We start from the raw sequence: 17,249 nt of genomic DNA on the forward strand, positions 1-17,249 counted from the left end.
AATTTAATAGACAATAAACTTGTAAAAAAATGACATGGGTACTGACAAAAGATGAACTTATAAGTCTTTTAAAATATTCATTAGGTTCACTTTACTTAAATTCATAATACTGTATCTTTTAAGCACTATGAAATACTAACCTTAAAAAAAAACTCTTATATTTCCCCATGTTCTTTCATTTTAAGTTTATGTAGAGTTTTGAAAATAAAACTTACCACAGGCTGGCTATTCTTAAAAGTTGTTAAGCTGGCTTGCAGATGAACAACCTAAGAAAAATAAATTGCTGTTTAATTTTACTTTTATTTTGAAACAAAACATATAAGCCTTTTGGTATTAAAAATGAGAAGCACTGTAATCTGAAATGTTTAAAATGTAAACCAAAAAGTCATTTAAACATTTAAAAACATTCTTATACAAAACAACAACTACACATGCTGGCTATCATGGATTAAAAAACAAACAAACAAACAAAAGCAACAAACAAATGAACAAAAAAACGGAAACAGAAACAAAACAATACAAACTTCTGGAGTATGGTGGGGCCAGGATATACCGCTATACCTTTTATAACCTGTAAAAGCCTATGTTTGAATGATGCTTTGTTATAGCAACTTAAAGTGTCTTGTAAGTCAAAGATTTCATTACATTCAATATAGTAAAAGGATATAACACATTTCACATATTTTAAGTCTTTGAAAACCAGAACCCAATTATATACAGTGGTGAAATGTTTACAAGAACTAGAAAAAATCTTTAAATTTAATTTATTAGGGTTACTTAAGTATTTAAGAAAACTTTGCTTAGTGGGTCAGTGGTTTGAATTACCTAATTTAAAAAATACTAAAATTATTATTTATAAATCAAAGTAGCTGTAAATAATTTTTTAAGAAGCATATAAATTTCCTTTGGAAAACTGAAAATAATATATGATATGCATGTATTTACACTTTTAAAAATTTCATTTTTAAGGAAAAAAAGAATTATCCACTCTGATGTCAACTGTCTGTTCCTAAGAATAACATGGAGAGAATACACTTGTATTACCTCCTGGATTTTTTTTTTTTTTTTTTTTTTTTTGCAAAGCTGTCAGCTTTATCAGACATGTTTTTCACTTCTTCAGTAAAAATATTAGCCTAATTATTTTTATTGTCGTCTTCTGATCCTTCAGCAACATTTGTAACATTTTATATTATCTTAGCATGATTAATAGCTTGATCCTACTGACATCACTTTTTGTTTAGTCTCTTACCCATGTTCAAAAAGAGGTGTGAATAGAAACTGCCCTAGTAAAATGTTAAAAAAAAAAAAAAATTTAACACTTGTAAAGACTAAGAAGCAAGCAGAAACAGATTATATCTTCTCCTTTCCCTTTCCTTTTTAACAACAAAAAAACCCCAACTTAGATCAATAATTTCCCTTTTCCAGTTAATTGTATGTAATTTAAATAACTAATTACATTCAAACCCGTTATGTAACAGAGGGTTACCACAGTGTTTATGAGAATTTTTGTTAACAATGCCTACGGGACATCCTACATGTATGTGCCTAATACAAAGCCCAATCATTTTAGCTTTACTGATTTGACATACCTTAAACACATAGTAAAGATAAGAAAGAAGTATGGCTAGTGCTCCACAAGTTGTCCAACTAACTATGATCAAGACAATTGTCAAAAAGGGCAAGTCTGGTGATATCATCTTGATATCTTTAGGAAGTTCAGAGGGTCTGGAATTATAAGAATAAGTTTAAAATATATATTAACAAATATTTATATAGTCACATATAAGAAGAAAACAATATAGTACCCTCCCAGTCTCTCTTGCTTATATGCAATACATAAGGTAAACAACAAGGTATTTTTTAAATAAAGGCAAGTGGTCCCAAATATTTGGTTTTAAGTTCTGTAATGTGATAACTCCTCTACCATTTTGATAATACTATAGCTGATACTTGTACTACAGGTGAAAAAATGTTACCAAAGATAATCATTAATTATACACTCTGTGCCATACATCTCCAGTCTTGACAGGAGGAGAAACTATGTTCTATTTCTTAAAGCCTAGAGACCACTCAGACCCTTGATGGTGTTACTATCAGAACCCCTATCTGAAGCATCTCAGAAAGGTGGAGGAAGAAGCATCACACCCACCATAATCCCCGCTGTGACAGGAAATCACATGACATGTCTGGTAAGGAGGAGTGGCAATGGGCACTAGATTGATGATTTACCAGGAAAGCCTACCAGTAACTTCAGATTCAAACTGTGTCATTGGGCCCATAATAAAACTCTAGGCAATGTTTTTGGAGCTTTTATACATCTCATCTAATCTGATCCTAATATCTGGTTTACAGTCTCTTGCCCCCTGGTTTCAATATAGAAGTCAACATATAAAAGCAATATTATGGGAGAAACAATCCCTCCTGGGAAAGATTCACAACCACGAAATGTAAAACTATCTGTGTAATTTGTCAAACTTTTCTTATTAACTCTTGAGCGCTAAGGTCAAAATCAAATGTAACATTTAACTTGTAATAAATGATTAGCTTTCACAGACATAACTTTGAACACTAACCCATACTTTCGCTAGTTATATATTTTTCCTTAGAAAATAGTTTAGTAAAAATAATTAATTTCAGGTTCCTTATCAGAACATATATTTCTTCTTAAAGCAATAAGAAAGCTGTTAATCATTCATTCTTTACCTTTTCAAAGCTAGCCACAATGAAGAAAGAAGTCTCACAGATGCAGAAGACAGTAGGCCACTCCAGTAGGCAGTACACGTTCCAAACAGAAAGAGAATCAAGGATATCAGGGGGAAACACATACTCTGACTAGTTAAAATGACGGCATCTAATTCTGGTAACAATAATACATCCCACAATTCTTTAAACCATTTATACCTGTGGAGAAAAGAAAATATAAAAGCAAAAAACCCAACAACTGAAATTTAAGGACTTAATATTTGAGGTGTCTGACTATTCAAGAGAGTCTCTAAAGTTCCATGATACTTAATTTATAATTATACTGAAAAACAAATTTTTAATTCTTTGTATGGAACAAGTCATTTATTTTCCAAGTGAGCCTACTGATCTTTGAAGATCTGCATTTCAGTATAGCTTTACTAATCTATATTGATCCTAGTAGAAAGTAATATGTTCTTTTTTTTTTTTTTTAGAAAGCCAAGTTAGTTGTAATGATGGAAAAAAAGATCTACATATTGATGCTTAACCAAAAATCTGAAAATGTGACTAAATTAAGAATGGAATGTTAACTAGGGTAGAGAGGTCTAAAATATACTTTTAAAAGTGATCAGAGAGGCACTGTTTCATCAATACCCTGTAATGATTGGCGTTTGAATCTAGGATACTCACAGATCATGGACCATATACACCTATTTACAAACATTAAAGGCAGTCTAAGTTTAGACTGATATACATAAAGTGAATAATTACTTTTGAAATGATACTATTGAAGTAGACATTGATATACTTATTAGACCTTTGCCTAAGAGAAAAAAAAAAACCCCGTTTAACGAAACAAGTCAACTGCCAAATCTGTATGAAAATTTATATTGCATTATGGAACCAAATATAATGTGACATGTAAAACACAATTAAAATCATTATCACAGATAATAAAACTTACCCCAACAGAAACTTAATGATAATTACAAAAGGATCGACTTTGTATGGTTTGGCTTCTTTATCCAACATGGTAGCATATTCTAAGCAACAACCTGGTGATTTAAAAAAAGTTACATGCAATTTACAGTAATTAAGTATGAGGTATACTATATCCCACGTTCTCTAAAACAGCAACATATTTTATGTCAGAGAAAGCAAGGGTCTTCATTACTATCACAGAGACTCTTCTTGAAAGATTAAAAATAGCTGTAATTCAATGGTTCTTATATTAGAGTACACATTCAATCACTTGTAAAAACAAATTCAGGAAGTCAAAGCTGGGGTTTCACCAGCTGTATTTTCACAAAGCTCCACAAGTGATTTAAAAAATTAGCTTTATGGGACAAAATTCTGATATAATTCTTCTATTTAAACATATACAATTTAGTGGTTTTTAGTATATTCAGAATTGCACATCTATCACCACAGTCTTAGAACACTTTCATTACCCACAAAAGAAAGTTTTCTTTTAACTATTACCCCCCAAATTCCCATCCTTTGGCAACCAGTAATCTACTTTCCTTCTCTAAAGATAGGCCTATTCTGAACACTTCATATACATGGAATCATAATATGTGGTCTTTTGTGATGGGCTCCTTCCACTTTTTTCAAGATTCATCCATGTTGTAACATATACCAGTATTTCATTTAATTTCTTTTTAATCAAATTCCTTTTATTCCATTGTATGATTATACTACATTTTATTTTTCCATTCATCAATTGACAGACATTTGGGTTGTTTCTGCTTTTTGGCTGTTATGAATAATACTCCTATGAACATCTGCATATAAGTTTTTGTATGAATATATGCTTTCATTTTTCTCGGTTATATTCCTAGGAATGCAGATGCTGAGTTATGCAATAACTCTGTATTGAGCCATTTGAGGAATTGTCAGACTGTTTTTCACAGTAGCAACACTATTTTACACTCCTACCAGCAGTGTTTGAGGGTTCCAGGTTTTCCACATCCTCATTAAAACTTATTATTTGTCTTTTTAAAATTATAGTCGTTCTAGTGGGTATAATCCACAGGTGATTTTTGATAAGCATCCTTGGTTCAGAACTACATATTTAATTGGCTGGATACATAATCCAGTACTTAAAGCTTCTAGATTAACCAGCATCAAATATCCCCTAGATGTACATTCTATATGTCTGAGAATCAATTATCAAGTCAGTTGAAACCAAGAAAAACGAGACCTTTTTCAGACTTTCAAAACAAGATAGACATTTATACTTAAGTCTGGTTCTGGTTGATGTCATAGTGTCAGAATAATCTCTCTTTTTTTTTTTTTTAGAAAGAGTCTCATTCTGTCACCAGGCTGGAGTGCAGTGGCACGATCTTGGCTCACGGCAACCTCTGCCTCCCGGGTTCATGCCATTCTCCTGCCTCAGCCTTCCGAGTAGCTGGGACTACAGGCACGTGCCACCACGCCTGGCTAATTTTTTCGTATTTTTTTTTTTTTTTTTAGTAGAGACAGGGTTTCACCGTGTTAGCTAGGATGGTCTGGATCTCCCGACCTCGTGATCCACCCACCTCAGCCTCCCAAAGTGTTGGGATTACAGGCGTGAGCCACCACACCCAGCCAGAATAATCTCTTAATTAAAAGGCTGGGTCTGGCACAGATCAACTGAATATTGCTTACCACTTCCTGGAATATAGGTTAAATCAGGTTAAAATTAACACTAAAGGCAGACTTGAAATTGTATAAAAGTAACTGAAGGGCACTAAGTAGCTGTAGAAAGATTTGAGTGGAGGGGATTTATGGACTGCTGCTTTAATATATTCAGGCCAAACTCTTTTTTCCCTGCTCCTGCCTCCCTTAATCACTGTCCAAGCCCAACAAAACAAAGTTTTAGCCTCCTGGGAAACTAATAACTGCTATACTCCAGGGAAGGTTTTGTCCGTTGTACTACAGTTTCTACATCTGCTTCTCCAGATCCATTCTCCACCCCTCACTTTTTCCTGAATTCTGGGAGGCTGACTTTTATAGACTGGCTTCTAGGTAAGTTCAGGAATTAAGAGGTACCAGCAGATAGGAGGGTAGGAGAAAATAAGGTTAGTGTATGTATTTCCTCATCTTTTTCCTGCTGAGCCACAGGTTGGCAGTGGCTGTAGTGTTCCTGCACCCAAGGCTACAGCTCCAGGAATGTTATCCACTCCTAGAGCCCTCTAGGTTTGTTCCTTCTCTTGTCCTGGTACCTTGGAGTACCAGCTGGCTCTGTTACTAGTTTAGCATCTTATCATTTCTTGTTGGTTTCTCTTAACCCTGCACATATACCTTTGAAATAGTCCATTATAATCTCAATTATTCCATTCAGTATGCCAGGATCTAACTGACACAGTTGATACAGCTCAAATATTACAATAAATGCCTACTGTGTGCTTGGCACTATCTTAGGCACTAGGAATAGAATGGAGAACAAGATCAGGCTCTACATTGTAAGAAGTCTTCAGACTATAGGAAGAAAACTTCAAGTGCCAGGGTATAAAATGGAGAAAACAAGTGAGGAATTTTCTTGGGGATGTCTTAAAACTTAAGAGGATCCCAAACTCTTGCAAATTTGGGAGAGAGGGACGATAAATTTAAGAAATCATCTGTCTTGTTTAGCCACATGTAGGATGAAAAGGCAGCAATGAAGCATTGGCTCTTGGAAGGAAGGAGGGAAGGAGGAAGGAACAACAGACAGACGGACAGAAGGAAGGAAGGAAAAATGGAAGGAAGGGAGGAAGGGAGGGAAAGAGGAAGATGAAAAAAGAGATGGGAGGGGAAGGAAGGGAAGAAAGAAAAGGAAACAAACTAGGATGACAAGGAAGGAAATTAGGGAGTGAGTGTCTCTTATTAGAAGTATACATATTATGAACGATTCTTGCAGCAGCAGCAGCAAAAAAAGAACAGGGATGGGGATCGGTGGGAAATAACCTGAATCTGATCACACCTATAGCTCTAATTATCAATTTATAGAAAATAGAAAAACATGTTCAACTCCAGCAAGGGGATGGAATCAGTAAACTCCAAACATAGAAAATGCAAAAGTATAAAAAAGTTTTATTTGATAAATTATAAGGGGAGAAAAAGAGATGGAGAACAGACCCTACAGATAAAGAAACAATTCAGTTCTGACAATGAAAGTTGTCAGAATCAAAATGGAGTCACTGTTTTTTATTTTTTATTTTTTTTAAACAAAAAAACAAAAAAACCCTGACAAATAGAGCCAGGGAAGGCTGTGAAGGGAGGGTTCTCATGCTTGTATACATAATAGCAAAACTGTCACAGAAGACTCTGCAAAAACCATAACTCTGCACAAAGGCCACTGCGACCTTACACACACACACAAATACTTCTCTGAGGACATCTGCCCAGCAACTACTTGTCCAACCTCGGGCTGCCACCACCCTTGTTATGGATCCTTATAGGCAAGGATAATTATTTCAAAACAATTATGTAATCCTCCTCATTTTTTCTTTAACACCCATTGTCTTCCTTTACCTTCCTGAATATGCAATTTACTATGACCTGTGGATTCCTGTTCCAATACCCTATTCCCAAATAAACATTATTTTCTTTTAGAGAGCCCCTCTCTGTTTGTTATTTAGGTTGACATGAAGAGTGTCCAGAGGTAGGACCTGGAATAGGATTACTTTTGGACACAGTTTGTGATGCTTAGAACTGGTGTGCAGTACTCACATGAGCCCCTGGAGCTCTCTGCTTCCACGGCACACCTTTTGTCAGGCCAAGATTCTCTCTCCCTCTAAAATCAAGGTAGAACCTCTTGACTTTATTCTGGATCTGGTAAATAAAGGACCTTACATCTCTCCTGGGATGACAGAAGACCTTTTGTCTTTTCTGGCAAGTCTTTCCTGGTTTAAAGACAAATGTCTTTGTGGTTTGAGGACCCGAGTTTCTAAGGAATTTACATTCTGTTGGTTAGACATGTCTTTTCTAGGGAATTTACTTTTGGTTTTCTGTGTGTCAAATTTAATATTTTACTTGATCTGCATTCTACAGGCTACTTTACCCCAAATTTTGTTCCACAGCCTTAATTACATATAGGGGCCCAATTTTGTCAGAAATGTAATTTGGATCTAATTATCTTTCATAAACCAGTGAGTTTGTATTACTACTTTATAATTAAAATCTAATTATCTTTCATAAACCAGTGAGTTTGTATTACTACTTTATAATTAAAATTCCAAAATGAAATCTATAAGGCTTTTGAGTATGTCTATATATGTTCAGGTACATTTATACATATGTACATGTATTGGCATAGTTGGCCAAAAATCCCCTAAGAAATTCTATTCAGATTGGCTTCAATAAATGAGTACTCATATAAATTATATACTAATTAACCCAAGTGTCTTTTAGTTCAGTGACTTAAGTAAATCTTTAATAAATAAGCTGGTTCTCATCTATTAAATACTAATAAGTGACAGTTCAAATTACTTGTTAAATTTAAGGTTACTAAGAGTTAAATTTCTAGTTAAAAATAGAAATTAATTTATAATAACAATTCTAATTAATGTATATAAAATATATCAAAAATAATGTATTATTGATGAGAAAAATTATAAGAAAGGCATACAAATGTGTTCTTTATTGACAAAAAATAATTTTGTCTAATTTGGATGTACTTAAAGGTTGTTTCAAAATATAGATTTAGAAAAAAATAGAAACAAGATAGAAAGGAACCAGTAAGTAAGAGAGAGATGTGAATAAAGTTATGGGTTGAGAATGTGTTTTTGGTAAGGAAGGTTAAAAACAAAACAGAATAGTTTTTATAAGAACAACTTATGTGATCCATTTTTGTCCTAAAGTAAAATGACTGGTTATTTAAGAAATAGGAAATATTTGGACAAGACAGAAAGGCTAAGCATGTTATCAAAGGTCTGAGTAAGTCATGAAAAAAGTTGATGAAGAGTGACTTTATGAAAGAAAATTCTGCATGTGATCAAATTGGCTATAAAAGAGATTTGTGTCTTTCTAAAGATTAAGATTCGATATTAAAGATACACTAATGCAAAACTAAAAATTTGGTCCCCTATGTAGAAGCAGCAAGGCTTTCTTGAAATATTCATTTACTCTTAGAAAATTGGAAAGGGTTTTGATTTTTAAATCTGAAATCTGTTTCATTAACAGCCATCCTCTACACTGTCCAGAGTTTCTGTTTCTGCCACATTTCCTCCTGAGATCTGTTCTTCCTCTCTCCCTTTGAGAAGGCCTCAGGGGATAACCTCTCTTTCAACCTTTTTGTCACCTCCTGTAACTTTTTTCTTCAGTTCTAACTCTACTGTTATGGCCTGAGGCCGAAATCTTCATCTAGAAAAACAATGTTTTCCTCTTGGATAACTTGATTCTATATTCTTGGCTTTTCTTGATACATCTCAATTGTTCCATGTAATCAGGAAACTATGTCACATGTTTTTACTTTTTCTAAGAGCCACTTATTCCTCTGTTCCCAATACTAGCTTTCTTGTTTATATTCCTCTATAATATGGGCTTATACTTATAACCTTAGACACATTTTTCCTGTATCTGATTAAATTCAAGTACCCATTCATCAGGTTCGTTCAAGTTCTGGGTTATCTAAATGAGTTTCCCATAAAAAAATGCAGTCACACTGCAACAGACTTTTCTTTATCTTTTGGTAATAAAAAACCTAATAAAGATAACACAGGAAATTACACAGTACTGATGTTTTATAGGATAATTTCCTGTGTTAATCTTTATTTATCTTAAAGCTTAGGATAACTGAGCTTTAAGAAGATTAAGATTTTTACATCCATACAACTTTCTGTATTGCTTTTGAAGTCTTTTATTACTTTAACAAAAATACTATTATTTCACAATGACCTGTGATCCTCTTTTGATCAAGCGTTTTGAACCTTTTGACATATTTGGCAAGCTTCCCAAAGATGAAATTTTTTTTTTTTTTTTGGTGGAGGAGTGCAATGGTGCAATCATGGTTCACTGTAGCCTCAACCTTCCAAGCTTAAGTAATCCTCCCTTCTCAGACTCCCAAGTGGCTGGGACTACAGGTGTAAGTACGCCACCACATATGGCTAATTATTTTTTATTTTTTGTAGAGAGAGGGTTTCACCATGTTGCCCAGGATAGCCTTGAATTCCTGGGCTCAAGTGATCCACCCTCCTATGCCTCCTAAAGTGCTCAGAGAACAGTCATGAGCCACCACACACCCGGCCGAAAACTCTAAACTAAGTCTTTTTTACCTAGAATTAACTTTCAGATTTTCTAGTTGGGCCCCTGAAAAGCCTCCAAGAATGTATCTCTCATCTTGTAGAGATATTAAATGATTAGGCTTATTTGGTAAATTATATGGAAAACATTGTCAAATGATAAGTGATACTAGATCTTCTTTCAGTTATATTCATGTTATTGATATGCTACAAAATTACATAAATTCATAGAAATCAAATATGTTATCAGTCATAATTTTGGCTATGTTAAATCTTCTTTAAAGTTATATTTGTATGGATATGTTATTGATGTCAGCATTTCTAAAAATTACATAAAATTGATAAAAGTCTGATAGTCCTGATATGATGCTGTCAGTCATGATTCTAGGTGAAATCTTAAAATGCTGCATGTAACAGAAATAACTAAAATTTCCTTATCACTTTGGGGTTTTCATCAGATTTTAACCATGACTATGATAAGTTTCTGTCATCCACAGTTATTGTTTTAAATTCTTCTCCAAAAGCATTTGCAATCAGCTGTATTGCAATCAAGTTTTTCATGAAAAAATCTTAACAAGAACACTTTCTTTTTTTTCTCCTTTAAAGACAGGGTCTCGCTCTGTTGCCCAGGCTGGAGTGCAGTGTTGCAACTGTAGTTCATTGCAACCTTGAACACCTGGGCTCAAGTGATCCTCCCACCTCAACCTGCTGAATAGCTAAGACTGCAGGCATGTGCCACCATACCCAGCTAATGTATTCTTTTTAAACTTTTTTTTTTTTTTTTTTTTTTTTTGTAGAAACGGGGCCTCCTTGCCCAGGCTGGTCTCAAACTCCAGACCTCAAAAGTGATCTTCATATCAGCAGGGCACGGTGGCTCACGCCTGTAATCCTAGCACTTTGTGAGGCCAAGGCAGGTGGATTGCCTGAGCTCAGGAGTTTGAGACCAGCCTGGGCAACATGATGAAACCCCTGTCTCTACTAAAATACAAAAAAAATTTGCTGGGTGTAGTGGTGGGCACCTGTAGTCCCAGCTACTGGGGAGGCTGAGGCAGGAGAATCACTTGAACCTGGGAGGCAGAAGTTGCAGTGAGCCTAGATCAAGCCACTGCACTCTAGCCTGGCGACAGAGCGAGACTCTGTCACCAAAACAAACAAACAAAAAAAATGATCCTCATATCTCAGCCTCCCAAAGCATTGGTATTACAGGTATGAGCCACCACACCTGTCCAATAAGCACTCTTAAACACAGATTTCTGATAACTTTAAGATTAGTTAACTAAATAAAAATTTCCAAAACCCTGATAAAAAACTGATGGGCTCAGGAAACTGCTAAGCAAAATCAAGCAGAACAAAAATTAATTATATGAGATTGACCAACTGATAGTGTTTTTATGACTTCTATTTGAAATGTTGGTTCTTCAGTTAAAGGTTTTATTTTCCAGATTTAAGGAAAATTTATCTCTTAAGCAGGCAATTTGGTAAAGTATACTTTTCTGAACAAAGATGGAATCATATGCTTTTTCTCTCTACTTGGCTCCTACAAAATTTGGAAACTATCTGAGTATTCTTATCGCCGTATGATTTTTTTTTCATAAGTCCAATAAAAATCTGTCCTCTCTTTATAACAGGACACAACTGGAAATATTGTATTGAATGTTAGTTATATTACCAAGGCTTTATCAAAAATGTTATATTTGAGAAGATGCACAGAATATCTGACTTTAAGGGTTCCCAGCCTGATAGTGAGTAAATAAAAACTGTCAGCTGCTGGCAGGCCTAGGAACCTTAAGACCTTAAAAACCTCAAGAGGTTTTTATTGTTTTTGTTTTTTGTGTGTGTGTGTGTTTTGTTTTGAGACAGAGTCTCGCTCTGTTGCCCAGGCTGGAGTGCAGCGGCATGATCTCGGCTCACTGAAACTTCTGCCTCCTGGGGTCAAGTGATTCTCGTGCCTCAGCATCCTGAGTGGCTGGGATTACAGGCATACAACACCATGCGTGGCTAATTTTTTTGTATTTTTAGTAGAGATGGGGTTTTTGCCATGCTGGCCAAGCTGGTCTCAAACTCCTGACCTCAGGTCATCAACCTGCCTTAGCCTCCCCAAAGTGCTGGGATTACAGGCATGAGCCACCATGCCCAGCCCTCAAGGTTTTTAAATCTGAGACGGCTATGTGATCAATGTAGAGAGAAAAAAATTATGTTTCTAAATAAAAGCTATAATACACCTGTTATTAGAATGTAGCTCTGTTCATTGTTTTCAAGTTCTTGATAGACTATACTACTTGATAAACTAGACTAGATCCTGCATTCTTCTAGATTCTTCCAATCCAACTTTCTTCCATGGAATTACTAAAAATGAGAAGTGCTTTGTTCTGAGAGCCCTATAAGCTGAAACTAGATGCATTTTAAGAAATAAGCCTCATGTTTGATGTATGGGCCACACAAAAAGTTCACCAAGGCACCTGATGTCATAATCAGAGTCATTCAAACTACAAACCAGGATGAGAAGTTGACACTTTCACTCTTCAGATAGCTTTTCCCAAGATGTCAGAACAAGACTTCATATCATGAGACCCTTACCCTTCTTAGTGACCTTTTTTACTTAAAGGATAATGGTCATTTGATGTATTCAACTGGTTGTGTTTAAGCCTAGGTTCATGGTTCAAAACTATTATGCAAACTGATCATTTTACTTTGTATTTCCCCTTTTTAAACTTTGTTTTTCTTTGTGTCTTCTCTGATTTATTTGAGCTGTGTTTTGTAATTCTCATTGTGGAGATCTTTTGCCTCCCTGGTTAGCTATATTCCTAGGTATTTTATTCTTTTTGTGGCAGTTGTGAATGGGATTGCCTTTCTGAAGTCCTTGCCAGAGCAATCAGGCAAGAGACAGAAATAAAGGGCATCAAAATAGGAAGAGAGGAAGTCAAACTATCTCTGTTTGCAGATGACACGATTCTATACCTAGAAAACCCCATAGTCTCAGCTCAAAAGCTCCTTCAGTTGATAAAGAACTTCAGCAAAATTTCAGGATATAAAATCAATGTACGAAAATCACTAGCATTCCTCTATCTGTTAACTTGTTTAAATTTTTGTAGAAATGCAACTCCTAACAGTTTAATGCTGGCCCAGCACTTTGAAATGATGGCAAAAGACTATAGAACAAACTAAACTGAACTTAATAATGGACTCCAGGTAGACTTAGCTTCAGAGCCACTCCCTTCAAACATCCCTCAGTGCTCAAATGTGGCTAAAAGGTTTTTGACACTGACTCCTAGTCACCAATCATTACAATGTGGGATTAGACCAACAACCTGGGACAGGTCTATTCCAGCACCAAGGAATATCAAAATCTAACTATGGGGTGATTGATCAGTGATGCTTTTGGAGAAATATCTTAATCAAAAGGGGAAAATGTGAAACTGGCCAGAATCAACATGGTCATTTGTGTTAAAAACAAATAAACAAACAAACAAACAAACCCTGACAAATAGAGCTGAGGAAGGCTAAGAAGAGAGAGTTCTCACACTTGTATGCTTGATAATAAAACTAACACAAAAGACTGCAACCTGGAACAAAGGCCATCTCAACCTTATACAGAAAAAAATTTCTCTGAGAACATCTGCCCAGCAACTGCCTGCTCAACCTCAAACTGGCATCGTCCTTGTTATTCATCCTGGTAGCCAAGAATAATCATTTCAAAACAATTGTAATCCTTTTTATTTTTCCTTCAACATCCTTTGTCTTCCTTTACCTCCCTGAATATGCATAAGTTTACTGTAGCACACATATTCCCATTGCAATGCCCTATTACAAATAAACATCATTTTCCTTTAGAGAGCCTCTTTCTGTTTGTTATTTAAGTTGACAAAACTTAAAGAAACAAATGACCAACTGGACTGTGTGGATCTTCTTTGAAAACTCTTTAAAATTTTTTAAAAAAAATTTGACTCCTGGCTGGGTGTGGTGGCTCATGCCTGTAATCCCAGCACTTTGGGAGGCCGAGGTGGGCAGATCACGAGGTCACGAGATAGAGACCATCCTGGCTAACAAGGTGAAACCCTGTCTCTACTAAAAATACAAAAAATTAGCTGGGCATGGTGGCGGGTACCTGTAGTCCCAGTTACTCAGGAGACTGAGGCAGGAGAATGGCGTAAACCAGGGAGACAGAGCTTGCAGTTAGCCGAGATCGTACCACCGCACTCCAGCCTGGGCGACAGAGCAAGACTCCGTCTCAAAAAAAAAAAAAAAAAAAAATTGACTCCTAAACAATGAATGGGTTAATGAAGAATATTTTTAAAAATTAAAATATTCCTTGAGACAAATAAAAATGGAAACACAATATACCAAAAGCTATGGAATATAGCAAAGAAAGTTCTAAGAGGAGAGTTCATAGCAATACATGCCTAAATCCAAAAAGTAGAAAGACTTCAAATAAAAAACCTAATGATGCATCTCAAGGAACTAGAAAAGCAAGAACAAATGAAAACCAAAATTAGTAGAAGGAATAAAATAATAAAGATCAGAGCAGAAATAAAAGAAATTGAGGCTGAAAAAAATACATCAGCTATGAACAAGCTTCAGGGAAAAACAAAAAGATCAACAAAATAAAAAGTTGCTTTTTTGAAAAGTTAACCAAAATCTACAAACTTTTAGCTAGACTAAGAAAAAAAGAGAGAAGACGCAAATAAAATCAGAGACAAAGAAAGAGTTATTACAACTGATACCACAGAAATAGAAAGGATCATTAGAGAATATTATAAACAAATTTAACCCAACAACTTGAAAATCTAGAAGAGACGGATAAATTCTTGGACACATCCAGCCTACTAAGGTTGAATCAAGAAAAAAAAATAGGAAACCTGAACAGACCAATAACAAATAATGAGGCTGGGCATGGTGACTCACACCTGTAATCCCAGCACTTTGGGAGGCTGAGGCAGGCAGATCACCTGAGGTCAGGAGTTCAGGACCAGCCTGGTCAACATGGTGAAACACTGCCTCTAATAAAAATACAAAAATTAGCCAGGTGTGGTGGCACACACCTGTAATCCCAGCTACTTGGGAGACTGAAGCACAAGAATCACTTGAACCTGGGAGAAGGACGTTGCAGTGAGCCGAGATTGCACCACTGCACTCCAGCTTGGGTAACAGAGTGAGACTCTGTCTAAAAACAAACAAACAAAAACCAAGTAATGAGGTTGAAGCAGTAATAAGTCTCCCATCAAAAACAAGCATGGGACCTGATGGCTATGCTGCTGAAATCTATCAAACATTTAAAGAACTAATATCAATACTAGTCAATATTCCAAAAAAACACTGAAGAGAAAGAAGTAACTCCAAACTCATTCTATGAGGCCAGCATAATCCTGACACCAAACCCAGAAAATAATACAACAAAAAAAGAAAAGTACATGCCAATATCTCTAATGAACATAAAGGCAAAAATCCTCTACAAAATACTAGCAAACTGACTTCAACAACATATTAAAAATATCATTCACCACGATGAAGTGGGATTCATCCTAGAAATGCAAGGATAGTTCAATATATACAAATCAATCAATATGATAAATAACACAAATGGAATCGAGAAGTATAAAATCATTTCAATAGACGCTGAGAAAGCATTTGATAAAATTCAAAATCCCTTTATGATAAAAACTATTAACAAATTGAATATAAAAAGAACATACCTCAAAACAATAAAGGCCAAATATGACAAACCCACAGCTAACATTATACAAAATGGGAAAAAAAAATTGAAAGCTTTTCCTCCAAGATCTAAATAAGACGAGAATGTCTGTTTTCACTACTTATTCAATAGAGTACTAGAAGTCCTAGCCAGAGCAACTAGGCAAGAGAAAGAAAAAAAGTACATCCAAATTGGAAAAGAAATAGTCAAATTATCCTTGTTCACAGATGACATGATCCTAGATTTAAAAAATACCTGAAAACTCCACCAAAAAAAACTGTTAGAATTGGTTTTTTTGAACTCAGTAAAAGTTTCAAGATACAAAATCAACATATAAAAATCAGTAACTTTCTATACACTAATAATGAAAAATCTGAAAAAGAAATCAAGAGGGCTGGGCACAGTGGCTCATGCCTGTAATCCCAGCACTTTGGGAGGCTGCAGCAGGTGGATCATTGGAGGTCAGGAGTTTGAGACCAGCCTGGCCAACATGGTGAAACCCCATCTCTACTAGAAATACAAAAAATTAGCTGGGCGTGGTGGCACACGGCTGTAATCCCAGCTATTCAGGAGGCTGAGACAGAAGAATCACTTCAACCTGGGAGGCAGAGTTCGCAATGAGCCGAGATCATGCCATTGCACTCCTGTCTGGGCAACAGAACGAGACTCCATTTCAAAAAAACAAATAAACAAACAAAAAACAAAAAAATAAATCAAGAGAGTGATCCCATTTACAATTAAATTATATCTAGGAATAAATGTAACCAAAGTAAAATATCTCCACAGTGAAAAATTATAAAACACCAATGAGAGAAACTGAAAAAGACACATGAAAAAATAGAAAGCAATTCCATCTATGTTCATGGATTGAATGATTTAGCATTGTTAAACTGTCTATACTACCTCAAGCAATGTCTAGATTCAATGAAATCCCTATCAAAATACCAATGAGAGTCTTCACTGGTATAGGAAAAACAATCATAAAATCATATGGTACCACAAATGACCCCAAATAGCAAAAAAAAGTCCTGAGCAAAAAGAACAAAGCTGGAGGCAATCACATTACCTGACTTCAAAATACACTACAAAGATATGGCAACCAAAACAGTTTAGTACTGGCATAAAACAGATACATAAGCCAATAGAACATAATAGAGAACCCAGAAATCCACTCATTTACAGCCAGCTAATTTTCACTAAAGGCAACCAAAACATACATTGGAGAAAGGATAGTCTTTTCAACAAATGGTGCTGGGAAAACTGGATATTTATATGCAGAAGAAAGAAACTAGATCCCTATCTTTCATCATATGCAAAAATTAAATCAAAATAAAGACTTAAATTTAAAACCTGAAACGATGAAACTACCACAAGAATATACTGGAGAAATGCTTTGGGACACTGGTCTGGGCAAAAATTTTTTGGGTAAGACCTCAAAAGCACATACAATAAAAGCAAAATGAGATAATATCAGGCTAAAAGGCTACTGCACAGCAAAGGCAACAATCAACAAAGTGAAAAGATAAGCCAAAGACTGGGAAAAAATTTTGCAAACTATCCATCTGATAAAGGATTAATAACCAGAATATATAAGGAACTCAAACAACTCAACAGCAAAACAAACAAATACTCTAATTTTAAAAGTGGCCAAAAGATCTGAACAGACATTTCTCAAC

At 35.2% G+C, this 17,249-nt stretch overlaps 1 protein-coding gene across 1 annotated transcript in view; it reads right to left on the reverse strand.

Annotated features, from left to right (window-relative positions):
- Positions 1-17,249, reverse strand: part of PGAP1 (post-GPI attachment to proteins inositol deacylase 1) — an 87,767-nt gene that overhangs the window by 11,289 nt on the left and 59,229 nt on the right. The window contains exons 21-24 of the mRNA XM_004032992.5: positions 3,647-3,737; positions 2,704-2,901; positions 1,590-1,725; positions 216-266 (exon numbers count right to left, since the gene is read on the reverse strand). Coding sequence (XP_004033040.1) covers positions 216-266; positions 1,590-1,725; positions 2,704-2,901; positions 3,647-3,737 — 476 coding nt within the window. The remainder of the gene's footprint in view (positions 1-215; positions 267-1,589; positions 1,726-2,703; positions 2,902-3,646; positions 3,738-17,249) is intronic.

Source organism: Gorilla gorilla, chromosome 11, assembly GCF_029281585.2.
Source record: "Gorilla gorilla gorilla isolate KB3781 chromosome 11, NHGRI_mGorGor1-v2.1_pri, whole genome shotgun sequence".
NCBI lineage: Eukaryota > Metazoa > Chordata > Mammalia > Primates > Hominidae > Gorilla > Gorilla gorilla.